This window comes from Chanos chanos, chromosome 4 (assembly GCF_902362185.1).
Source record: "Chanos chanos chromosome 4, fChaCha1.1, whole genome shotgun sequence".
In the NCBI taxonomy this organism is placed as follows: domain Eukaryota; kingdom Metazoa; phylum Chordata; class Actinopteri; order Gonorynchiformes; family Chanidae; genus Chanos; species Chanos chanos.
In genome coordinates this window covers 51,456,206-51,483,171 of record NC_044498.1, presented here as the reverse complement: position 1 = coordinate 51,483,171, position 26,966 = coordinate 51,456,206, and the positions used below count along the sequence as shown (strand labels likewise).

At 42.8% G+C, this 26,966-nt stretch overlaps 1 protein-coding gene across 9 annotated transcripts in view; it reads right to left on the bottom strand.

Annotated features, from left to right (window-relative positions):
* rims1a (regulating synaptic membrane exocytosis 1a) overlaps positions 1 to 26,966 on the bottom strand; it is a 66,198-nt gene that overhangs the window by 12,683 nt on the left and 26,549 nt on the right. For 5 of the 9 annotated variants that reach the window (XM_030771502.1, XM_030771505.1, XM_030771506.1 and 2 more), the window contains exons 1-12: positions 9,474 to 9,524; positions 9,181 to 9,280; positions 8,849 to 8,972; positions 8,035 to 8,081; positions 7,637 to 7,749; positions 7,330 to 7,460; positions 6,857 to 7,028; positions 6,243 to 6,396; positions 5,207 to 5,267; positions 3,419 to 3,565; positions 3,221 to 3,319; positions 2,575 to 2,637 (exon numbers count right to left, since the gene is read on the bottom strand). In XM_030771502.1, the coding sequence (XP_030627362.1) occupies positions 2,575 to 2,637; positions 3,221 to 3,319; positions 3,419 to 3,565; positions 5,207 to 5,267; positions 6,243 to 6,396; positions 6,857 to 7,028; positions 7,330 to 7,460; positions 7,637 to 7,749; positions 8,035 to 8,081; positions 8,849 to 8,972; positions 9,181 to 9,280; positions 9,474 to 9,509 (1,247 nt within the window). In that variant the 5' untranslated portion in view covers positions 9,510 to 9,524. Of the gene's footprint in view, positions 1 to 1,796; positions 1,875 to 2,574; positions 2,638 to 3,220; positions 3,320 to 3,418; positions 3,597 to 5,199; positions 5,268 to 6,242; positions 6,397 to 6,856; positions 7,029 to 7,329; positions 7,461 to 7,636; positions 7,753 to 8,034; positions 8,082 to 8,399; positions 8,418 to 8,848; positions 8,973 to 9,180; positions 9,281 to 9,473; positions 9,585 to 9,878; positions 9,920 to 14,754; positions 15,624 to 15,818; positions 16,121 to 26,966 lie in introns of those variants that run through there. The other 4 variants (XM_030771503.1, XM_030771504.1, XM_030771500.1 and 1 more) reach the window with 3 other exon arrangements.

The window sequence follows — 26,966 nt, the reverse complement described above, 5'->3', positions numbered from 1 at the left end:
ACAAATAAAAATGGAACAAATGTACACATATAATACCAAGCAAAAGAACAAGTCTGAAAAAGTCAGACATGAAATTAAAAAAAACAAACGTGAATGAAAGCTGTGAGTTTTCTGAGGTTATTTTAAATATGGACAAGAGCCAACTACACGTTTAACAAGTTATCCCACAATTTTAAACTTGATTATAATTTGACTCTAATATATTATGTCACACTCCACATCCATTGGACTGAGAAACAGTGAAGGAAAGAGACAGGATAAAGGGTGTGTTTCACTCAACACACACGTCAGTGAACTCCATAAGCTTCCAGACAGCCGTGGTGCAGTCACTGACAATCAATCAAACACTCTTAATGTCTTAAATCACTTAGGATCAAAAAAAAAACAACTAGAAAACTAACATTAGATAAGAAGGTTATTCTAACTAAGAATTGCTGAAATAAGTGAAGAGCATTTGATTCACAGCAGATTCAATCTACACAACTGAAAAAGCCCCCAAACACATAAAAAGCCTTCAAACACACTTGCCCATTAAACCAGGGAGTGTATGGATGTCTGACTTCGGTGTCACATTTACGGGTCCTAACTCTCTGATCCCTGAGTGTTAGATCCACTGTTCAGTTGTTTTCAGTTTATGACTGTAGTCTGAAACTGCTGCCGTTTTTCTCATTATTATTTTTTAAGGACTTCACAGCTATACTGACCAAACCTTCGGCCTCATTGGGTCCTCCATGACAGTTCTGCTGAGGCGATGCCCTTAATTACACTGTGTTTATGTTGGAGGAATATTTTACTGGTTCATTTCAATCCTGTAAATTCTGTCTGTTTACGCTGACCATGAAAACTCCTTTATGCATTTACCGCTGTGTTCTACTGCAGGATGTGAAGAACATGTACATTCTGACAGGCATGTACAAAGGCAGTCTAGTCGTCTATACCTTTATAACTTAATTAGTCTGTGTTCAGATGCTACCCTGCTTTGTTGTTTTCTTTTCTACAATATTTGGATATGTGAATAAGTGCAGTAAAAGTTTGTTACGGACATATCCACTTTTAAAAGCTGTAAAGAAGGTGAGTCTTTATAAACTGGTACTGGCCTGGTTATAAAATTCACACATCAGCAATTTCTCTGTCTGTTCTGCAACACTGAGTGCCATCTGGCACAAAAACAGTTATTTGTAGTTATTCTGTCATCTGACTTGATGAAGTTTCAATGTAAGGGTTTGAATTTTATCATTTAAATATTTCTGCTCTGATCACTTTGCTATCATTATTTTATACAGAGGTAAGATTTTAGTTAAACAACCTCTAGAACCAAATGCCCTTACAAACCTTACAAACCCTAAAACATTACATTTGATCAGGCTGTTAAACTCAGCGGTGCCTTAGTTACACTGTCATTACACTGTAATAACAGTGTATTAACTTAGTTGTTACATCTTTACTACACTGATTTTTTTCCTTTTGAAACAAAAGTGCAGTTACTGTTGGCGTTTGAATAATTACATCAGGTATTTGAAGTTTGAGTAAGAATTGCCAAAAATGTCACCCTGCTTATCAAAATGAGATCTAGTGAATTAATTAAAATTATTAAAATATGTAATAGAGGCTAACCCAGGTTAACCCAGAAAGAAGAAAATACACTATACTTTAAAGTGACATGACTTTATACACAGACTGATACGTAACACAGGGTAAGACACTGGACTGTGGAGAATATGGAGGAAAAAAAAAACAAAAAACAGTACCACAGGGTTTCAGGTGTTCGTGTCCGGCGATAAGCTCCACATCCTTACCTGTACAGGTCCTTAAGAATACCATTGACTAACAACGGCATCTTAGGGGGGAGAGTGCTACTGTACTTAGATGAGCTCCTGGCCAAGTGAAACGAGCATGCACGCATGCAAGAGGGGAACACAAGAGTAGAAAAGTGAACAAATCTCCTCGCACTAAGCTGAAGTCTATGAAAAGGCTATGAACATAAACAGAAATAAACAGCTATAAATGAGGAAAACAAAACAGCTACTCCAGCACTGATCACTTCACTTTGGGTGCTTAGCGTTTGGTGAGCGTTCCAGTGATGAGGCAGATCAAATAAATATGTCATAACAACACTCGTATTTGCTATTTTGAGGCTAACTTAGCCACTGTTAGTATTCTGTCTTGGCAGCGTGCCACTTGGGAGTGGAAACTTCCATTGGTCATGTCTTATGTCAGCAGGCTACTGTATAACCGTGCAGATGAAGACAAGTCAGGGGCCACTTGAGAAAGATATATGGCATATGGATAGTTTATGGTAGCATTGTCAACTTAGACGCTCAGTTAAATCAAAACAGAATGCATTTCAAGAGCAGGAGCAAATCAAACAGACACCGTTCGGCATAAACATCTTGAAATGGTGAAAGAACTTTACTAAATCAGTGTGTGCTTCATATTAAAAAAAAAGAGACAAGATGACAGTGATAATGGTTATGGCACTAAAGATAATGTTATTTGAGGTAATAATAGTGATAATAATGATACTGACAATATTACAGTGTGACTACGGATAGTAATCCTGGCTCGGAGCTTTACCTTGTGGCGTGCAGACATTCTGCGCTTCTACCCCGCATTGATCTGTGAATCAAGATGACCTCACTGCAAATACGATGGTGATGGATGACATGAGGAGGTAAAACAAAAACAAACAAACAAACAAACAAACAAAACAAACAAAAACAATAACAAGCAAACACAAAGAGAGAACATGGACATATAGGTAAGCCAGAGGAGAATGTTAAAAACACTTAAAAATGAACAATAAGGAAAAAGCATCTGTAAAAACGGGAGAGAGTAATGGGAGAATCCTACAGTAGCTTCCTGCTTTTTCTCCAAACCTCACACAACCATTTTTTCCCTCACTGAAAAAAGCAAAGACACCCTTGCCTGAACCAGCAGTCTTATAATCACTATCTCTCAGATACTCTACGACATTAAACCAAAACACACAGCCGGTGCTTCTCTGTAAAGGAGGAATCCTACACAGTATACACACAGTCTGAAGGCACTGATGGAGAATCAGTGGAGAAGAGAAATCAGACACGTTACCATCTTATTACAGACACTCACAGAGCCACTCAACACATTCTGAACTTAGCAGTTGTAGAATCGAAGCACAAAGACACACACACACACACACACACACACACAAACACACCCCAAAGCCACATGCAGTCTTTACCTGTCATCTATATATTCTCTCTCCTGATGCACACGGGCGCGGTCATGGTAACGGGTGGGGGAACGGGATCGGCGACTGTGCTGAACTTCGTCTAGACTCCTGAGAGATAGAGAGAAAGAGAGGGAAATAGACAGAAATATATATAATAACATAATAACTACTGGAAAGCTCTAAGCTGTGGTCCTGAGTGTGTGTTACCTCTGCATGGGGATGTTTGGAGGGCGGGAGCGGGCCCTACTCTCCTCCTCTCTGTGAGGAGACACAGAGCGAGAGCGATGGTGGGATGACCTCTGCTGTTCAGGGACCTCCAATGTGGTGGCTCTCTCCCTATCCCTGGACCGGTCTCTCTCTCTTTCCCGTGGTCGATTTTCTACAGCTAAACACACACACACACACACACACACACAAAAAAAAAACCAAGCCAGCCACACATACATCCACACAAAATCAAAAACACACAGAGATAAGAACGTTAGAGAAGTCTGTGAAGGTATGAGGAAGCACAGGTTTAATCAGCAGACACAGTCCAAACCAATGCTTTGATAATATCCCCCTTCCTCTCAGCAAATCCATTCATGCTACAAAAAAAAAAGGGAAGAAATGTGGTTTCGGGTTATGTCTGATCACACATGCTAAAGGGAAAAAAATACATAACTGCTTTACATTTTTGTTCTGCCTTTTTTTTTCCCAAATAACAAACACATTTCTTACGAGTGACGTTTGACAAAAGCAGTTTTTATAGGCAATATGATGGGCCAGTGACCTTAAATGTAAATTGAATGTGTCTTTATTACTGTGGGCTGTATTGTAGGAGGGTATTACAGGGCACAGCACTGAGAGACTTCATGCCCTGTTTCAAGGGGAGTAGTTCAGAATAGTCTGACTCAAGGTACAGGTCGAGATGTCTTTTATCAAACTCACAGGGCTCCAGAGATGTGTTGGTTTTGGAAAAAGGCAAAGCAAAGTTTTACTTCATCTGTGACAATTCAGTGTGTCTTTCTCTCGACAGTGCAAAATGAATTAGTGTAAAATAATAGGTTAGGACAGAAAATGACATAAGAAAAAGACGATTTTTATTCTAGGGCTGGGTTCACACTAGAACTGGATATGGCTGTCAGTGCTTATTTCAGTGTCTTAATATGGATCCATATTAAGTATGTAAATATATGTATAGCAAGAGAACCGAAGCTACTGCTGTTTTGGTCGTGGAATCTGGAGATGTCAGTGTGAACGTGGCCTACGCATTATCATGCAGTTGTGTTAAGAGATGACGGTGTGAACATGGCCTAAGCGTTATCACGCAGTTGTGTTAAGAGTGAGTCAGTTAGGCAGTACAGGGCCAGACAGAGACAAGCACCGGAGACACAACTCTGGCTTTAAATACTCAGTCACTAAAAAACAATTATCACCTCAACTATCTACTCTCTCAGGTGCAGGTGGCATCTGCAACATGGCAAACAGTGATTTGTACAACAATGACTAGTGACTGCTATGTAAGCGACTGCAAAAAGCCCGAAAAGTTTTACTCCAGATTTCTGTAAATATTTTTGAGATATTGTGTTGTCCTATGGTTCCCTGCCAGACCCAGTTATATTAACATAACACACTGAGTGGACTATGTTGTGCTGTTCATCAATAAAGAGAAAAAAATTAATTGTTTCTACTGTCAGTTACAGTAGATTTTGTTTAGTTGTTCATTATTATTATTATTATTATTATTATTGTTGTTGTTGTTGTTGTTGTTGTCATTTATCTCATGAGAGTACTCATGACAATTTAGTTTCAGTTTCAGTTTCTCACTTTCCACACTATTCCTTTTTGTCCTTCATCCTTTTTTAAGCACTGAGGACTCACATCATAGTCTCCGGAACAGCAGCAGAAGCTTCCCAAAGACAGGGAGCCAGCTGCTGGTTGGCAGCTTATCTCAGTGTCTGGAGGCATGTTATATTACACATGTCATAATGCCACGGGTACCATGCCCCCCACCCACCTGTATGTACTACGCCAATACCATCATCATAATCTGTGTCTGAGACACGCTGAGAGCCTGCATAAACCCCCCACACACACATACACACACACACACACCCATACACACACACACACACACACACACACACACACACACATACACACACACACACCCATACACACACACGCACATACACACACAAAGACAGACAAAAAAGACAAGCAAACAGGTGTACACACGAATGCATTGAGAAAATCAAGCAAGAGGCAATAAACACATGGTAAATGCAGAGATATAGATAACAAACATACACACAACACACACACATGCACACACACTCTCTCAAACTCTCCCTTTTTATTCACTTTCATTCTTTCTTAAACACACACACACACACACACACGCACACTACAGTTTGTATGCATGGATGTGTAGTCATACACACACACACACACAAACACACACACACACACACACGCACACGCGCACGCACACACATACGTACACAAATCTGGAAAATGTATTCATGGTCCTACACACACCCACACTAAGAATCAAGAGATCTACAAGAACATCCCAATAAATTCACAAATGCTTTAAGGGACCAAACACAACATTTAAGAATTGAGAGGAAAAAAAAACACAGACTCTGTTGGAAGTCTATCGAGACAGTTGTTCTGTTAATAGACCCCCTTTTCACTGATCTGCTGGAGGGAAGTTCTCCCATTATACAGGTTAAAGTAAGGAATTACGGGAAGTTTTTTAAAGTTTTTTCTTTTTCATTTAGAGAGCTTCAGGCTTGTTTTTTTTGTTGTTGTTTTTTTTTGCTCTAACAGACTGATGAGACTAAAACAGCAGTAAGATGAAGACCATCTCTTCAGTAAGGTCTTGCTGGGAGATGAATGCATGCAGATATCATAAAACACATTTAATTGTTAACTGTTTGTTTGTTTGTTTGTTTGTTTGCTGACAGTCTGGCTACAGCGTCACTGGAATCACCCAACTCAAGCGTTGAAATTCCCAGTGTGACGTAGCCTGGTCTGTACTCACGTTGGAGTTTCTTGGTGGGCGTGTCAGGGTGGGTGTGTCTGCGGGGCAGGTAGGGCGAGGGGTGAGGCAGAGGAATGGACGAGAGGTCGTGAGTCTGCAGTCTGTACCAGTGAGGTTTGTCATCCAGAAGGGCAGTCTCCAGCTCGATGAGGATCTACAGGAGAGAACATCTCTAAAGGACTGACCCACCGCAGAAGAGCACACATATCAAACTCGCCCCAGGTTAACCATGAACCTCAGGCTAGGGAGTCGGTCAACATTACCAAGTGAGCTAAAGGTACAGAGCTACAGCCAGTCACAGCCAACAATGTTCGGCATGTTTTTTGTTAGATTTTTTTTCTTTTTATGAGAGAAAAAGGTTCATATGTGGCACCTACCTTGTATGGTTCAATTCCACGAAATGTACACTGGGTGAAAACATTATCTGAACGGTTGAACCACAAGCACAAAGTCTTGTTCTTACTGAAAGTATACATCCTTATATACTTATCATTCTGATCTCAGAGAGGGGTTACGGGAGTGGAGCAGCAGGTAATTACTTTGTGGTGCAATTTATATGTGCATTTAAATTCATCATATATGCAATCACACAAAAGATGTGTAAAGATGTGTACCTCTCCCAGGAAGTCACTCTCCTCCTCCAGAACTCTGGGCTGGTCCCATACTGTAATCTCTAGCATGCGTTCTCTGAAGTCACGCCGATGAACGTGAGAGTACACGAACGTCTGATTCCATTTGGGCTCCAGACTTTTCTTCACTGTTTTGGTCCTTCTCTTACTCTTATCACTAATGAACACACACATGCAACCGTACAATGTCCCAACCGGTATTACACACAACCGTACAATGTCCCAACCGGTATTACACACAACCGTACAATGTCCCAACAGGTTTTAGCGTTAGTAGAAGAAATAGGCACAGACAACGTTCTGCTGATGTCACCATGAAATTAAGTCCCAGGAACTACTACAACAGGTAGTGAGTGTGTGTGTGTGTTTATCACAGAATAAGCCTCAGCATAAGGGTAACTGGGTACAGGGTAAGGGTATAAGAGTAACATTGTATAAGGGTGCAACATTGTGTTTACCTCCTATCAGGCAGGAAATACATTTTGACATAAGGGTTTCTGGGTCGGCCGTCCAGTCTGGGGGGCAGGTCTGTGGCCTGGAGCACGTTGACGATCAGCTGATGACCCACTTTGTCATACCACATTTTCACCTGAAATACAGATTAACCTGAGCTCGTCACACTGTCAAAACCAATGCACACGACATGTTCACACTAACGCACACACACACAAACACACGCATGCAAACACAAACACACACACACACAAGCACGCGCACACACACACACACACACACACACACACTCAGGTTTTATAGTGTACCCACAGAGAGCTGCCCTGGCAGTAACTGGGGGGCATCTCGAAGACCCCCGGGGCTGGAGGGGGACAGGACGGATATCGATGGCCGTTCCATCTTCTGGGACTCAAAGGAGCTGGAACCTGCTGCAGGAGACAAAGACGACAAGAGCGCTGGTCATAAGCAGTTAAAAGCCTCAGTGCCACAGACAGGTAAAAAGCTCTGAGCGGTGCATTCTGGGAAATAAAGACAGGTCAGTCTCTACCTTTTTTTTATTTTCCATTAAACAGATTCCAGCAAGTATAACATACACACATATAACACTCACCACAGGATATCCTGAAGCACACACCGAGATGGTGATAGAAAGATTACTAAATGTTGAAAAATAAAATAAATTACGAGATAAACTAAATTTAAAAACTTACTGGATTCCAGTGGAGGGTGTGATGTTTCTGGCATTCTCGGTATATCACTGAAAACAACAATCATACAAAATATTGAACAGTTTCATAAACGTGGACAGATGGGAACAGGCACACTAACATCAACACACACACACACACATACACACAGACCACAAAACGCTGAGATACAGAAGGTTTCTGAGGCAGACATTACAGGAGCAGAGAAGTGAGCCTGTTTTACATGTCACAGAGGGTGGAGGGGAAATCTGTGTCATACACAGTGTGGCACTTCTGCTCCACATCTCTGAGCAACATCACTTCAACTAAACATCTAGTCTTAGGGAAGCTGACAAAGGAAAAGGGACTCTTACATTAAATTTACTTACTGGTAAAATTTAAACACCCTTTGCAAGTGTTTGGAAAGAACATAATTGAATATATCATTTTATCGAAGGAGAGGAATAAAGCCAAGACAAACACAACTTACAGTAGATAGATAGATAGATAGATAGATAGATAGATAGATAGATAGATAGATAGATAGATAGATAGATAGATAGATAGATAGATAGATAGACAGATAAAAAAATATTAATATAAGCTAAACATGATCTCTGCCACAAGACAGCAGCCTCTAGAACACACAGCAACTCCTCTTACACATTTATTTTTACTCTTGGTTGATTTAAGGGCAAAATTTTTACACTGATGATGATGAAGTTCCCTTTGTCACTGAAATTGAGGTGGTCTATATCTATGAAATGAGGTAGCCATTACTGAGATTTGACAGACAGAAAAGTTATGCTGTGTTAGATAGTTATTCAATCACACTTACCCAATTGGCCTTGAAACAACTAATTCAACTTGTGGTTCTGACTGGGAATCCAAAATGATGTTGTAAACTTCTTTCTTGGTTGCTCCAGGCAAAGATTTACCGTTCCACTGTAACACCTCATCGCCTTTTAAAAATAACAAAACTCATGTTTACATTTCTGTCATAGTTTTGACTGAAGGTGAACTGTGCTTGAATACTGGGGTCATAAACCTGAATACCAGGGTTATAAAGTTTAACACTACTGTCAATGACATGCCCTGTGAGAGAGGGGATGGGTGGTTGTAATGAGTATACAGTGGAACTGAAGATCAGTCTGAGAGAAGGATGCTCACCTGCCCGTAGGTGACCCACCACATCCGCCAGACTCCCCTTCTTCACTTTGGTGATGAAAGCTCCTAATCGCCCCGTCTCTGTAATCTTGCCTCCCACAACCTGTACACAGCAAATAAATCCACAGGTTTTGAAGTGAGGCACACCGATGGTCTGTTTCAGACACGGCCACACTCCTGCACCCTCCACATTCACGTACACACATGCACTGATGCATCCTGCCTGTAATGTTTTTGCTGACTGGATATGTGTAAGAGGGTGTAATTGGTGTAGGAGCAGAAGTCTCCAGCCTCACCTTTAGTCCCAGGAGTGCTCCAGCCTCTTTGGGCATGGCCGTGCGCTTGCTTAGAGTGATCCGGCCGATTAAATGATCACCTTCCTTGGAAGGCTGCCATGTAACTGGATGCTGGAGAACAAGGCAAAGATTTAATCCCATCAGAGAGAGAACCATCTCATTACAACTGACCCTCGGCTCACCTTCACACACCCACACACACACACACACACACACACTCACAACACACATACACACACACGCCCACACACACACACACACGCACACACACTCACACTCACACACACAACACACATACACACATACACACACACAAACACAAACACACCCAATGTAACACATTCCATGTAAGCATTTAATCTCAGTTTTAACCAGTGAATAATCTCACTATAAAGAAACACTTACATGCCACACAGTTGGATCGAGTGGATAGCACTCCCAGTCACCTAAAACAGAGCAGAGCAGAGCAGAGGGCAGCATAAACACAGCACAGGACTCAGCAGCTGCTTCCTAACACACCAGACAAGCTTTAAACCTGCTCTGTTTACACTCCCAACACTCAGTTTATTGAACATACTGGCTTTGGAAGGGCACAGACTGCCAAGCTATCATCCAAAGACTTCCCTGTTCACCCAGAAGCCCTTAGGATGGGGAGCAGAGACCTACACACAGTTTCAGCGGCAAAATCAGTGTTTGTGCAGCAAAGGAGAGCGACATTTAGTCTCCAGACAGAGAGGAAACAGAAATGTCACAAGATGGTACACATGCACAACCCCACACACACGATTTTCACACATCAAATCACACAAAACACACCCTCACACACATTTACACACACTCATACATACATTTTCACACACACACACACATTACAAATAACATACACACAGCACAGAAACACAAACAAACCTGCAAACACATACGTCACACATCACACATACACCCACTGCATACATGGCGCACTGTACACCGCGCACACACACACACACACACACACGGACGTCATCTATCCTACAAACTCAACACACCAACGAGCAAATACCACACACACACACACACACACACACACACACACACACAGGGGTGTATAAAGTAGAAGTAGAAGTACTCTTGCTAAAAAGAAGTACCCTAAGTAGAGTTAAAAATACTGAAAAATACTTAAGAGTAAATTAGTCCCTCATCTACAATTTACAAAAACGGCTGTCGGTTTAATTCTACTTAGAGTGCTTTTTTTTAGCAAGAGTACTTTTGCTTTTACTCTATACACCCCTGCACACACAGACACAGACACACACGAAGAGGTCCAGTGCAGTATTTCTATAAGGTTGGCTCTGTATTGACCTCTGCCATGTTTTATAGAGGCAGGATATGTGTTCCAGACTCAGCCATTTCTGGCTATGTGTGAGTACATGAGTTTGACAGGGCTGTCATCTCCTAGTGGATCATGGGAGAGATGTCATATGGGGAGACAAGGTAGATTATGGGAGGTAGGAATGACGCACAACCACTGAACTCTGAACTCATGTTTCAATAACCTGACAAGTCATAAAATTACTCAGTTAAAGGACCTCTGACATTTACAGTAATTTTAACCTTCTAAAGTTTTTATAGATACATCATTTTAAATCAAACAGCTTTGAATAAACAAGAATATCCTTACATGCCTTTAACTCTTGCCTCTCACCACTTTCAGTGTTAGATTTCACACACACACACACACACACACACACACACACACACACACACACATATATATATATATATATATATATACACATACATATACAGGTTGAGCATCCCTAATCTGAAGATCGAAAATCCGAAATGCTCCCGAATCCGAAACTTTTCGAGTGCTGACATGATGCCACAAGTGGAAATTCTACACCTTCCAATTCCAACCATCATCAACGCCAGACCTAAGTGCATTACTAACAGTGTTTGTGGTGATGCTGTTGTAAACAAACCCACTGCACTGCCAGTCATATAAAAGTATAGCACATACAATTATGTACAATACATAATACTTGATAATGGCAATTAACAACTATGTTACTGGTTTACGTATTTACTATACTGTACTTTTTATCGTTATTTTAGAGTGTGTTTTTTCTACCTATAGGAAAAAAGTTCAGCATGCCGTGTTACGGCGGCGGCGGCAGCCTCATACATCTCACGTTAACCGCATCTCTGTACAGGTTTGGAGCCTAGGAGCAACAGGCTATTCCATATAGCCTCGGGTTGTTGTAGGCTATACCATCTGGGTTTGTGTAAGTACACTCCATGATGTTCGCACAACAATGAAATCGCCTGATGACGCATTTCTCAGAATGCATCCCCGTCGTTAAGCGACGCACGACTGTATTCGAAAATCCAAAAAAATTAAAAATCTGAAACACTTCTGGCCCCAGGCATTTCGGATAAGGGATACCCAACCTGTATTTATATCACTGCGGCCGTCTCTTTCAGATGCTGGAATGTTGAAAATACCTCTTGTATTTTGGGACAATCAAGACCTGCCTCTAATGACATAATGTTTCACAATCCTACACAAGCACATGGAGAAAAGAGTGTGGCAACATTTTGGTTGAAGGATTCCCTAACACTACAAATAGTGTCAAAACAAAGCCATGAGAAATAATCAGCATAGGTATTCTAGAGCATTTAACTTTCCAAGCAAGACGATGGAGTCTAGTCTCTTTCAGTAGTAAAACTATACGTGCCCATAGCCTGAGAGTTCACAGAGGTGTCATCAGCACCGTCCTATGGTGAGGCTGAAAGGCATTTCACACAGAGCTAAAAAAGGACCGGGAGCTGGTCGTGACCCGAAGTTTGTTTAGAATGGGCCTTGACAAACTGCTCTGTGCTCACATACCGTTCAGATCTGCAGACTGAGCGATCACATGGCCTCTGATTTACAGCCAGCTGGAGAGTGTCGGAGATGGACAGGGCTGGGACAAACACTGGTGAAATCTCACTATGTGTGAAGTGAAGAGAAATCTGGGTGGTGGTGCTTGTGTGTCGTAGCTGAGGCACATTTCCACTGACAGTGACTGGCTGCTCGCTCACCGACCCAATTTTGTCGACTGTCTCATTAAATAAACAAAGCGTTTCAGGTGAATAGAGGTTTTATACACAAACAGCAGATACGCTTCTGAAGAAAAACAAATGATGTAAAGCACTAAATTTAGGATGTGTTTAACTGAGGTTTGTTTACTTTTCTGATTTAAAAACAACTGGGGACTCATGTTACCACACAGTACCACACACTCATACAATACAACACACACACACACACACACACACACGCACACGCACACACACACACGCGCACACACGCGCGCACACACACACACACACACACACACACACACAGGTTTTTAACAACATCAGCAATATCTCTGCATTATCTATTTTTTTTCACCACAAAATGTCCCAGCTATTTATGTCCTCGTGGGTACATTTAAACACAAAAACCTAAACCACACACACACACGTGCGCGCACACACACACACACACACACACACACACACACACACACACACAAATAGAATAAGAATAGGCCCTATGCACAAAACAAAACCAGTAGAATTCTTCATTCTAGCAGTGACATCATCAAAGTGAGACCAAGACTATGCCTGGCCACAACCATGAATTACAGGACTTCTGGGGACATTTACAGCGTGGGACCACCAGCATGGTAATATTGAAGCTGAGTGGCGGAGTTCTGCGGTCAAAGATACATCGGGGAAAACAACCTGCCCTTCATTTTCACTGTCCATTCTCAGGGCTCAGACACAAACATACATGCCCTCTGCCAACACAGGTCATTACAGTCAGACTTACAGAATTATCCCTCAACGTCATAATGACATCAATATGCTGTTACCAAGAAAAAAAAAAAGAAAATAAAAGTGGGTGAACGCTGAGAAATGGGTGGGTTTAAGGCAAAAAGCATCTGAGGTCAGACCAGCAAGTGCTGTCTGAGAGATTAAATATCCAGTACTGCTGAAAGCTAGTCAGGGACAAGGAAGTTAGGGTTAACCCTAACCCTAACCCTAACCCTGACCCTGACCCTAACATCCACCATGTCTCTCCAACGGCAGTACAAACAGCAAAAACAGACATCTGAATGTCAAGAACAGGAAGGTACATTTAATAGGAGATGCCGCCAAAATCAACGCAAAACCAAAAATCTGAAATCAGAAATGAAACACGAGATTTAATGAATTACAGTTTTGGACTCGCTATTTGCTGCCTCAATCAAGCAGTTAAATAAAGCGCCTCAAAACCGTCAAACCTTTCAATAAAGTGCCACTCCCCATCACTCACACATATTACACTACACATGAAAAGCTGCAGCGTACGGCTTCAATCAACACAGGTGTTAAAAGCTAAAATGCGGTATTGATTAACTGAACAATACAAAGCAAATATAAAATACTGTCAAATATGACAGATCACAGTAATGTCAATGATGAGTCAAACCTCAGGGTTCCCGGCATAAGAACTGGGGAATGTATGTTTCCATTCAGAAAAGAACAAGGTGTCTTACCTCCTGTGTAAACCAGATATGTGAGCCTTAGCAGTGGTGACAGGAGTAAGGGTGTGTTTTTCCTTCTCTCTCCCTCTCTCTCTTTTTTTGTTTACATTTCACCTCCTGCGTGTGTTAATGCTCTGACCTTTTAAGTCTGTGTGCAGTCCCCTTGCCAACCAAACAGCATGGTACCACATGCACACCATCATACTGTCAATGGATTAGCACAAAACCAGCAGCCACACGTCAGCCCAGTTGAAAAATAACAGTCAAAATCGGACCGTGGGCTTCACACGGCGGTATATTTCGCGTCACTAACATTCACTGTCCATCAGTGTTTACATCTGTGAGGACGGTGGTACATTCACATAATTGTTTCAATATCATCTTTAGTAAGAAGAGAGAAGTATTGTAAGATATTATGGTAAGAATGCGCTGTGTCCGTATGTACAGGTCTAAATATAGGCTACGTAACGCCTGTCCACCCACTCAAGACTGCTACATCACGTGAGCATCATCTAAATTTCACATGTCACAAATGTCTTACACAATCATACTGTCAGGTGCTTGGTTTCAGTCTATATACCATTTGTGTGGATCTCTGTAAAACTATAAGTTGTGACAATGTCAGATTCTCAAAAAAAAAAAAAGATAAATTAAAGAAAGTGTAGGAGGGGCAGACAGTTAAATCTGTTGGAATGCAGTCTGGTGTAGTGCCTAGGGTAACAGAGACCAGGCTCACCCACCTCTCTCACTGACACTCTCTGTTTCCACATCCTCGCCGCTGGTGTACTCAGGCGTTGACGCACCCTCCTCCTCAGAGCTGCTGACTGACATCTGTCTTTTGTTGCCGCCGCGTTTGGTTTTATAGGGGCGTGGCGGGGGTGGCCGTACAGATTCGGATTGGTCGGAGCTGAGCGAGTCGTTTCGCAGCATACTCTCCGCCTTCTCTCGTTTGGCCTTGCGTAAGACAGCGGCCGAGCCGGGGTCCAGGTGGCTCGGCTGCGGCTTCCTGCCCCACTCTGGGGGCTCCCTGAGGTCAGGTGGGGCTGCAGGTGCGGCGGGGCCTACGCAGAACCCTGCCGCCGGAGGCTGCGGAGTTAGATTTGGTTTGGAGGGAGGGGCCTGCTTTCCTGTTCCACCCGCAGTCCTGTCCCCTGTATAGGCCTGCTGATGGCTATCCAGAGAAGCCTGGCGTTCCCTTTCTGCCCATCTCCGACCCCCTCTGCCCCCCAGTCCCACATCCCCACCCTCCTTTTCAGACACGCCTCCTTCACCCTGTCTGATCTGGGGCACTTTTGGGTGCGGACGCCCCTCTTGCTCCCCGGACTGAGGCGCGGCTGAGTAACGGGGAGCGTTGGGTTCGCCCCGGCACTCTTGTCGAACGGGCCTCTGCTCCCCCTCCGTCCTCCTGGTCTCACCCTTGCCCCCCTCCATCTCAGCGTCATCTCTTTCCTGCGAGCGTCCTTTAACCAGCCGCCGACTCTCCCGCCGACCCTCACCGGCCTCCCGCTCCTCTGAAGCCTGAGATTGGAGTTTTGCGGCTCCACGCCGCCTTTCACCTCTCGCCCCAGCTTTGCCATTCTGCTCTGATGCCGCTGATGGTGATTTTTTCCTGGAGGAAATATGAGAAAATTCCAAGGCAAAAAAAGAAATGCTCATTATGTTCCATCTGATTTACAATGTACATCTATCTTAATTACATCTATCTTAAAGTAAACGGATAAATCATTCACAAACAGCGTACTTCAGTCTGTTCAATACGCATCTGACTGTAGTGGAGTGAGACAAAGAAAGGGTGGAGGCAGACCTGTCTTGTGGAGGTTCACTGCGTGAGCGGGAGGAAAGGCCGTCAGGCTGCTCAGGTGGGGGTCCTTTGCTGAGGTCAGCTGGAGCAGGAGGGTGGGTATCCGGGGCAGTGGAGGTTGTGGTGCCAATGGGAATCTGAGACCTGGAGCGCACCTTCTTCTCTCCAGTGGTGTCTCCGCACATGGCAGGTTCACTCACCGCCGTGCCCAGACTGGCCGGCCTCTGCCCCTGCCCTGGAAACCAGTCTCCAGATTTGGTGAGGATTTCCTGTTGCTTACGGCACTGATTGCACACCCACATTACCTGCAGAGCACAAAGTTGAGAATATACCTCAACCCCAAATATCAGGGAAGACAGAGGAAAGAAGCAGAGGTACCGCAGTACCACAAACTACAGCTAAAAACTCATTTAACTCTGAGCAGTTTGTGAACAGAGTAATAACCATAAAAATAGCATAACAAAGTTGCTTTAGTGAGTATTAATAACACACACACGCATACACACATACATATAAACATAGATAGACGGACAAATATAGATTCTGTAAATAACACAGCCTAGCATGAGAGTCATGGAGTGGTACGGACTGACATTTCTGAAGTAGGCTAAGGCAGAGTCTGAGTGCGAGAGTGTTTACACAGAGCGTTTTTCACTGATTTATCAACTGTGTCATGGACTAAATCATACCGTAAAACTGGAGTAATCAGCAGCAGCAGCAGCAGAGGCATACAGCACACATACAGCACACATACAGCACACATACAGCACACATACAGCACACATACAGCACACATACAGATACACACCTGCACACATACAGCACACATACAGCACACATACAGCACACATACAGCATACATACAGCACACATACAGATACACACCTGCACACATGAATACTCACACACACACACATAAACACACACACACAGCCTGACATGCACACACTAACATGCATACTTATCTCTGGCCCAGTGCACCAGTTTTATTTTTTAAATGCCTCCATGTATGGACAGCAGGAGAAACTGACAGGTGTGTGTGAGAGTGTGTGTGAGTATGAGAGAGTTCAGGTGAGATGTGGGAGAATCCTGATTGGTTGAATGCTCTCCTGATAATGTTGTAGGGCTCAGGGCTCTGAGCAATACAAACACAAGACCTGCTCACAAAATGTCTCTAACTGAATGGTCATATCTCAACATCACTAAATGGTTTCCTGTTTCCTGTTCGCAATTTTAAAAATTAGACTGAACAAGATAAGTAAAAGAAAAATAGTTGATGACAACACTGCCTTTACTTATCCAGTCATGCAAAGGAGGAGAAGAGTCTATTTAACAACATACCCTCCATCCCAAACAAAGTTATTTAGAAAACGTGCCCAAAAATCTTTTACAGTATGTATCAGAGAGACAGTGAGAATGAAGGACAAGTCAGTATGACTGAGTTTGTGCTTACATCAATAAAACCAGGCATGAAGGAGGATTTCAGTTAAAAACAAATACAAAAAAAGAAGACCCTGTGTGAATCGTACTGTGAATCACTGCTGAGAAGGCTTTGTTCCACAGATATTAGGACCCCTATCCATCAGCCTATCCCCCAGCCACACAGCTCTCAGCACAGTGTCAGAGTCCCTGATGAGCCCTTTAGCACCAAGCTGATGGAAACAGAGCACAAAAAAACGCTTTGGCACATTCCATATTTCCCCCCCTCCACCTCTTTTTTCCACTCCCCAACTCCTCCAGATTGCTTTTGATTAAACTGAGAGAAGACGGAGAGATGGAGAGGGATGCAAGGAGTGAGAGAAAGAAAGAGAGAGAGAGAGAGAGAGAGAGAGAGAGAGAGAAAATCATGCATCAACAGAGCTATATTTATCCAGGCAGTGACCCAGCACCATCACGAAGCCACAAACAATCTCCCAGCTTGCTGCATAGCTTTGGTGGGTCAAGACATGCACTGGTCCCACTGATGCTGGGACAAACAAATGATCTCTCTCTCTCACACGCACACACACACACACAAGCACAAACACATTGCTACACACACACAGCCTTCTGGAACTGATTCTTTGCCAGCCAAACATACTTTGCAGTTAGAGTCAGGCAGAAGAGTGCTTACATATGCCACCTGCTACGTCTGTCCTATTTTACCCCCCTCTCTCTCCCTTAAATACAGGAACTGAGAAATTCAGATGCGATCTGTTCATGCCACCAATGTGTCTCAGGAAACAAATTTGAAGGTAAAATTCTACTTTCAGTGTAGATTCAATGAGACAAACAATTGCTATTAAATTCAGCTAGATGAACAGCTTTTTGATTTTTTTTTAGTTATTAGTTTAGTATCAAATTTATTTTTATTTAGCATTTAGACACATTACAAGACAAATTACTCATGTGTGCATAAAAATATGAGTACACAAACAAGTTTTCATTCTGACCAAATAAAAACCACATCTCTTCATATGTAAACAAACAAACAAGCAAGCAAGCAAACAAGAAGAAGTGGAAGAAGAAGATGAACAACAACAGCAACAACAACACATCAGTAAACAAACTCCCTTGCGTTTTCCCCCCAGTGTGCTGTATTGGCATTTAGTATGACAATCCGGTATGAATGAGGCACAGAAACGACTTTGAGAGCAAACAAAGGAAAAGAGTCTATAGAGAGATCAAGCACTTGTACACGCAGGGACAAAGAGCAAGAATGACATGATACCACGATACCATACATGTGGCACAGTGCCTCTGGTATTGCTCATTTTACACATGTACAGATATGATGTACACTAGGATTTATGACACTAAAATAAAGGCATGACAGTCTAAGTCAATTCACTTGTCGGGGTTGGAGTCAGAGAACAAACTAACATAAACTGTTCTCTTTAGACAGCGACGTGAAGACAAAGAGATCACGTCTTTTTATTTTCAGCTTTTCACTCGGAACTCTGAGAACCATGCAGACATGAAAGTCAGCCACACACCAGGCAGTCAGAATAATCTGCCCTATAATTACGTTTCCCTGACTGGCACTCAGAAAGTTTAGAAACAGGTCACAGTCTTGGACAGCATTTGTCATTTATCTCCTTAAGGGAGAGTGAGGAGTGGAACTACACTCCTCTCAACACATACACAACAGCAGAATCCAAACTGAAGCATGTTACAGGGGTTCATTACAAAGACGAATGGAAGGTATGGGAATAATACGAGAGATTTCAGGAGAGGTCAGGACTAATGTAAATCAGAGAGGTGCAGCAACACAGACAGAAGCATGTATTTACGACAGAGAAGGTGTGACATGTGCAATACTTAACAGGCAGAGCATTAACTCCCCTCTCTAAATTCAGTTGACTGTTTTGATCAAATTAGGCAAACAACTGAGAAATAATAACAGATAGAAGGACACGACAGAGCAAAAGTCTCCCGCTCTCCTCAACCACTTTGATGAATCAAAGACCACAGACAGAACTTTGGGAATGATGGAGGGATGGAGTGGGAAGAACAGGGCTGGGTAAGGGGTGGGTCGTGGTCAGTGAAAAAGCATTATGTTCTGGCTGAACAACACTGGCGTAGCTCCAAACTAATCTCAAGTAAATCAGGAGCAGAGTCCTGGGCTGCCTATTCCTCGCCCACACCCTCCCTCCCTGCTAAGATTAAAGCCACACTAATACCAGAGCTATTATAGTAGAAGTGGCGCTACAACACGAGCCCTCGAGTACAGTAGTGTGCGCGCAGATATGTTTGTGTTTTACGCATCGAAAAAGGGATGGAGCTTCTCCTCACCCGCACGCCAGTGGCCTGTACCCTTTATCTGATTTGGCGGATTATTAGCCTTTAATGAGCGTTTTTTCCCTTGATCATTACATAAGCATTTATAACACTTAGCTAACTTAAAAGGCAGAGCACAAATAACATTCTGACAACTAAGAAATTATCGAGTCTGCTCTTGCAAAAGAAGATTGAGTTTTACATTCAACGCATGTACGATTTTTTCAACACTTGTTGAAGCATGTGTTTGACACCAGACTATACCTTACCCCTTAACCGTATCGTTTCACAGTTTCCAGTTTCAAAACGGAATACATGGCTGCACCTGATTTATGCTCCTGATTTACTTATTGCGAATACATGGTTGCACTATTAGCAAAACAGCGAGCTCGCTTGCTAAAAATTGCCCGTGAAAAAGAAGTGTGCCAACTCTTTACACAAGGAAATGTGCTGTAAGACACAATAAAGAAAAGATTATTATTAGGCCTATTCATATTTCTTAACTTGAAGGGGAAAAACATTGTTATATTATAGACAGTCAAGAAGAACTTTCAGGGTAATAATCCTTAGGTCTGTTTTTCCTACCACAAACGTAGATGAGTCGTCTGTTCTCAGTAAACTTTAAATACACCTCTTCATTGTTAGCATTACTCATTGCTTTATCAACATAATTTAACATCTGAACAAAAATGAGCACTCATTTGAGTGAGTAGTTAAAAATATAAGGGCCAGACCGTTGAAATCCGTTAAAACTGTTTTCAAAAGTGTCGCGTGAAGCTTCACTGTAAGAAATCTCGAGCTATTGGTTTTGAAGCCATGCAAAGTAAGCCAAAGGTAACGCCTAAATTAGATCAGTCTCCCATACTGGGCAGGAGAATAATGTCATTTTCTAAACTGGCACACAAAAACATGAATATGACTTCAAAGCTCTTTAACTTGTCTCTACAGGCAATGAAAAACACGCTTTAAAGCAATCTCGAGGGAGAAATGAGAGCTGGTCCTATCATAATATAAAAACTAGGACACCACACTGTTCCAGCGCGTGCGTGTGTGCATGTGTGTAGGTAATTGAGGGAAAATGATAATGAATTGTTACAGTACTTGTTACGTGATGCTTCCTCGACAGTGCAACCTATTTTCAGCATAGCTAGGAACCAAAAAAGGGTTCTCTAGATCTTCGTGTGACTCTGCTTGAATGTGATGTAGCCGTCCTTTACAAGGGACGTGGGATTAGAACGCGAGAACCAGTTTTATGATCAGAGAGTAGGGAAGTAAATGACAAGTAATTTTTAGAAACAGCAAATGTACTGAAACTGACTCGTTGAATTCTGATTTAGTTAAATTATGGATTTGTCCAGATCTGCTGGCTCTGCCTCGCTGACGGACTCGAAGCCTGTAGGGTTTAGCTCCGGAGGGACAGGAATCACGGTAAACAGTCAAGATCAACAAACCCAACTGTGAACATTCAATACTGACAGCAAACAAACTGCTCTTCTACGAAACCACATGCGTGTGTTGTTCACGTGTATTGCACGACAGAGCATTTACTGATTTAATGCATTTCAAGTGAGTGACACTAATGTGTCGTTTATATGAGAATCCACTAATGGCAATAAAGTTTATTTTTCTCCACAAAATTATGTGTGCATGAGTGGACATTGACACTTTCCTTCTTAGATGTAACAGTCAAATTATTTTCTATGCCTTAACAAACACTCCTATGCAATGTGCATACTTATATCAGGCTACCTGTGACATCACACTTTGTACTGTCATCATTGGGTAGGTCCCAACTGATGGAAGATGGGAAATACTCACCGGCTCAGACTTTTACTAACCGGCTCATATGTTGTAACGCTAAAACAATGCTTTCCCGGCATTTCTGCTCATGTAAGAACAGAAATTCATTTGCTGTGAGATCTGCCTTCATATGGTAGATGCAGTTAATGAAGATGCCCCTCGGGAACGCTAGCGTTGCTATCTGTCTGGTTGTCTGCATCACACTGACTGTTCATGCAGTGTATGCTAGCTTGACATATTCATCTCGCGGCTCTGGGTAAGAGCATTACTGTCTACATTAATGACTCCTACCTCCAGTCTCTTATTTTATTCAAGCACTGAATACAAGAACTTGAGAACTAATGTGAATATACATTTTTCTACCCCCCCCCCCCCCCCCCACTGCCTTTAGGTGGCATACATGACAATGACAAGTATGGATAATAAAATATACAATTTCAAAGGATCACAACAAAAAACAAAACAAAACCAAAAGAAAAAAAGAAGCAGAAACAACAACAACAACAACAAAAATTCTACCAGTGATATGACTAAATTAATGACTCCTATCAGTTCCGGGGGTATCAGTTTGTGTGTGTGTGTGTGTGTGTGTGTGTGTGCGTGCGTGCGTGCGTGTGTAAGTGCGTATTATCCACCACAGGCAGATTCTGGATTACATGCACACACTTGTCTCTCTCCTCCCCCTTTCAATTCAATAGAAGATTAAGATGAAATAATGCAGGAGCTGTTTGTAGACAGCCATTTCCTCTGAGAGTAGGCTTTGTCTGTACACTCACTGGAAATCAGTCTCAGTGTGTGTTTTAGTCATGCAAATATTACATTAAAAATGAGCTATAACATAACACACCAAGGTTGGATCATAGAAAGGACAAGGGAGGCCACAGCCTTTTTGTGAAATTCATGTGTGTGTGTGTGTGTGTGTGTGTGTGTGTGTGTGTGTGCGTGTGCGTGTGTGTAAGGCCCCCCTGTGAGAGGATCCAAAGTTTGACCTGTCTTAAGCAGCTGATATACCTAGAATGGGAGAGAGAGAGAAAGGAGAAAGGGAGGGAGAGAGAGAGCGGGAGAGGGAGCGAAAGGAGAAAGGGAGAGAGAGAGAGAGAGAGAGAGAGAGAGAACAGGACAACAGCAGGATTACTGCTCCATCTGAGAGTCTGCACTCACAGCACCATCACAGCTGATCAAACAACTACTGCACATTTGCCCAATCACACAACTACTGTATTTACCCTACCACACAACTACTGCATTTACCCTATCACACAACCACTGCATTTACCCTATCACACAACTACTGCATTTACCCTATCACACAACCACTGCACATTTACCCTATCACACAACTACTGCACATTTACCCTATCACACAACTACTGCACATTTACCCTATCACACAACTACTGCATTTACCCTATCACACAACTACTGCACATTTACCCTTCCACACAACTACTGCACATTTGCCCAATCACACAACTACTGCACATTTACCCTATCACACAACTACTGCATTTACCCTATCACACAACTACTGCACATTTACCCTTCCACACAACTACTGCACATTTGCCCAATCACACAACCACTGCATTTACCCTATCACACAACTACTGCACATTTACCCTATCACACAACTACTGCATTTACCCTATCACACAACTACTGCACATTTACCCTTCCACACAACTACTGCACATTTGCCCAATCACACAACTACTGCATTTACCCTATCACACAACTACTGCATTTACCCTATCACACAACTACTGCACATTTACCCTTCCACACAACTACTGCACATTTGCCCAATCACACAACCACTGCATTTACCCTATCACACAACTACTGCACATTTACCCTATCACACAACTACTGCATTTACCCTATCACACAACCACTGCACATTTACCCTATCACACAACTACTGCACATTTGCCCAATCACACAACCACTGCACATTTACCCTATCACACAACTACTGCACATTTGCCCAATCACACAACCACTGCATTTACCCTATCACACAACTACTGCACATTTGCCCAATCACACAACCACTGCATTTACCCTATCACACAACCACTGCATTTACCCTATCACACAACTACTGCATTTACCCTATCACACAACTACTGCATTTACCCTATCACACAACCACTGCACATTTACCCTATCACACAACTACTGCACATTTACCCTATCACACAACTACTGCACATTTACCCTATCACACAACTACTGCATTTACCCTATCACACAACTACTACCCTATCACACAACCACTGCATTTACCCTATCACACAACTACTGCACATTTGCCCAATCACACAACCACTGCATTTACCCTATCACACAACCACTGCATTTACCCTATCACACAACCACTGCATTTACTCTACCACACAACTACTGCACATTTACCCTATCACACATGGCTAATCTCACAGAGACAGAGAGAGGGACAGAGAGAGAGAAGGAGAGAGAGAGCACATCCTCCCATTCCTTTAAAATTTTGGCTCTTCATGATGAGGGACCTTTAAATAAGCTCTGAAGAAGCTCCGAAGAGCCATTAGCAATAATTTATCGTGGGATGAATGGCTGTCTCCTAAAGTTGGGGTCAATTCAATTTCAGCTCAGTGAAGTCAGGACAAAGCTAAAACTCACTACGGTTGTTGAGAAGGGCTTTCTGAAAGGTTGTTTGGAGGCACACTCTCTCTGCACCACTCACGCCTGCTAGTCGCAACATAAAGGACCTTATATGCCTCCCCTGGCCTGCCCAGGGACAGAGTTGAACTGGGAAACGGGGAGATGGGACACTCTAAGGGAATACTATTGAGGACTTTTTGACACCAAAACAGGGGACGTGCTTTTCTTTACGGTGTATGCGTGCAACAGGAAGTAAGCTCACTGCAGGGGCGTGGGCTGTGTTGGTAAGGGGAGGCCGAGGATATGTCCTGTGATTGTTCCGTACCTAAATGATGGATATAGCTTGTTTACATTTCGTGTTATGCTTGTATAATAACACTAATCTGTGACATCATGGTTATGATGTGTGTGTGTGTGTGTGTGTGTGTGTGTGTGTGTGTGTGTGTGTGTTGTGTCAGTACTGTTCTATGTACTGTAGAGGATCGTGTGTGTGTGTGTGTGTTACGCATGTCTCCTTTTCACCAGGATTCCTAAAACTCCTTTGACTTCCACTTGGGTGATTTAGTTTTCAATTCATCAGAAATATTCAATTTAATTTCCTCAAAGTGAAGTAAGCCAAAAACAAACTGAAACCAGTTGTCTACACTCCACCAAAAGAGACAACCCCCCCCCCCCCCAACGTCCCCCCCCCCCACCCCAACCCCAGAATGGGAGTAAAACTCACACAAAAAAAAAGCTTGCATCCACCACCTGAGTGACAGACAGATGAGTGACTGTCCTTCATTTATCGATATGGCCCCTCCCCACCCCACTCTACCTCAGATCATCTCATCTGCATTTGTCAATGAAAGGGGGGGCAGACAGAGGGCAGGCGGAGTTTGGCGCCAGTATTGGCTTTGCTGGGGCTAGCCAAACAGATGAGACGGATGAAGTCACAGACCTGCGGTAACAGGGAAGGAAGTGGTTCGGACAGGAGCGCTTTCCCCGGCTTCTGACAGCTTGACGTATGGAGGGCGGCAACAAGCAAAGCCGGACCCATAATTCAGAGTTATAAATCTCAGGTAAGGACAAGAGACTGCCACAAAGGACATTACTGTTCAGTTTGCCTAATGAGCCAGTATGTCAGTGCCCGGAGATTTTCAGCTGCCGCCCCCCTTTCCACGAGCCCTAATTCACTTACCCTTCAAATATGGGGCATTTCAATTGTTAAATATCGGATCAATGACATAAATAATTTATTATGGGTCCCTTGTTGATGTTACAAAACTCCAAGTCTCACTCCTTTCTCACCCAAGACATACATCTCCCTCTTGACAAGGCATCTGTGGATCGATACCATGATAAGTTTGGCTCAGGACTCTTTTCTAAACATTGAATTTTCTATGAATTAAGCAGATCGATGCAGGCTATGAATATAGCATATACATGCCTCAGACAGAGCTTCAGGTAGAGACTTACTTCCATTTCATTGTGCTGTCATGCCTCCCCCTGGGCATGGACTCGCACAATAAACGCCACCTCTCCTCCATATATACAGCCAAATGAAGCTGCAGTACTTTTTATCACCACCAGCAGGCGCTATGCCACCAAGTGGCGAGCAGCAACCGAAAACTGACTCAACTCCAGAACTTCCATGGAAATACAAACGATGTTTCTTTTAACAGTGTTGATGTTTCGTTGCCTTCTAACTTTACAAAAATGCAGAGAGGCACAGAATCTCTCTGACTACCAGTCAATGAAATATCTTACAAACCAGATGCAAAGGCGGAGGGTTAAAAAAAAAAAAAAATCAATACTAATCATTTCATGGTGTTGCTTTCGGGGCGGAAATGACACATTGCTCTGTGTTTTCGAGCGCCATCAATATTCCGCCGTGAAAAATGTGAGGTGCAATCCCAGCCTTGGCTGCCCGACGTCAGAAATGGATTCACAGAGAAAGAAAGAGGGATAAAAAGAAAGAAAGAAAGAAAGAAAGAAAGAAAGAAAGAAAGAAAGAAAGAAAGAAAGAAAGAACGTGTGCATGCACCCCAGGGAGGAGAAGAATCTGACTTCAAAAACAAGGCAACACTCGGACTGAAAGGCTTGACTAAAGAAGAAAACACAGATAGCACCAAGAGGCCTGATAATAACAGGGATAATGAGCTGTGGACCGCGTTCACAGCCCTTTTCCAGCTCTGTGCTGAACACCACGCCTGTGTCCTGATTAACTAATGCATTTCCCTCAGAGAGGCCTTGGCTCTATGCATTATAAACCCTATAGCTAGGCTGCTTTTGTTTCAGACAAAACTATGTCACAAACCCAGCTGCATAGGAGAGGCACAACAGTATAGCAATCCCATACTGGCATGACAGGATCATATCCTCTTTCTATTGCTCATGCATTGAAACGATCTAGTACAGAGTGAGTTAATGCTTCAGCTGCCTATCAGCAGTCATCAATTGAGACATACTTTGCCTCTTAATGTAAGCTGTGGCTAATCTCTCTGATAATGGTTGATAGTGGTTAAGTATCAGAGAGTGTTTGGAGAGACTGGGGAGCGTTAAGGATCGTTGACAGATACTGACATATCCACAGAGGCTGGGGAAAATCTTTATAACCGGATGTGAACCACTGCCATGTCAAAGCTTCTCATTCAGCAGCACAAATTCTTCACTGTGTGAATCCACATGGCATGGGCGCAATGATGCTTTTAATACAGATGTGACTCCGCCAAACTATCTATTCACACCAAGTCTTGCCCTGCCCTTTGAAACAAGATTATACACGACCTGCTGAATGAAACAGACGCAGAGGTACAGACCAATTAGAATGAAACCGGAGTGACTCACAGCAAACGGCATCCCATTAAATCATGATAAATGGTTTTGACTAAATCAGATGTTCCTTTGTGTATGGTGCAGAAACTCAAACAGATCTTACACACTGAGAGAGAACATCTCCATTCATTC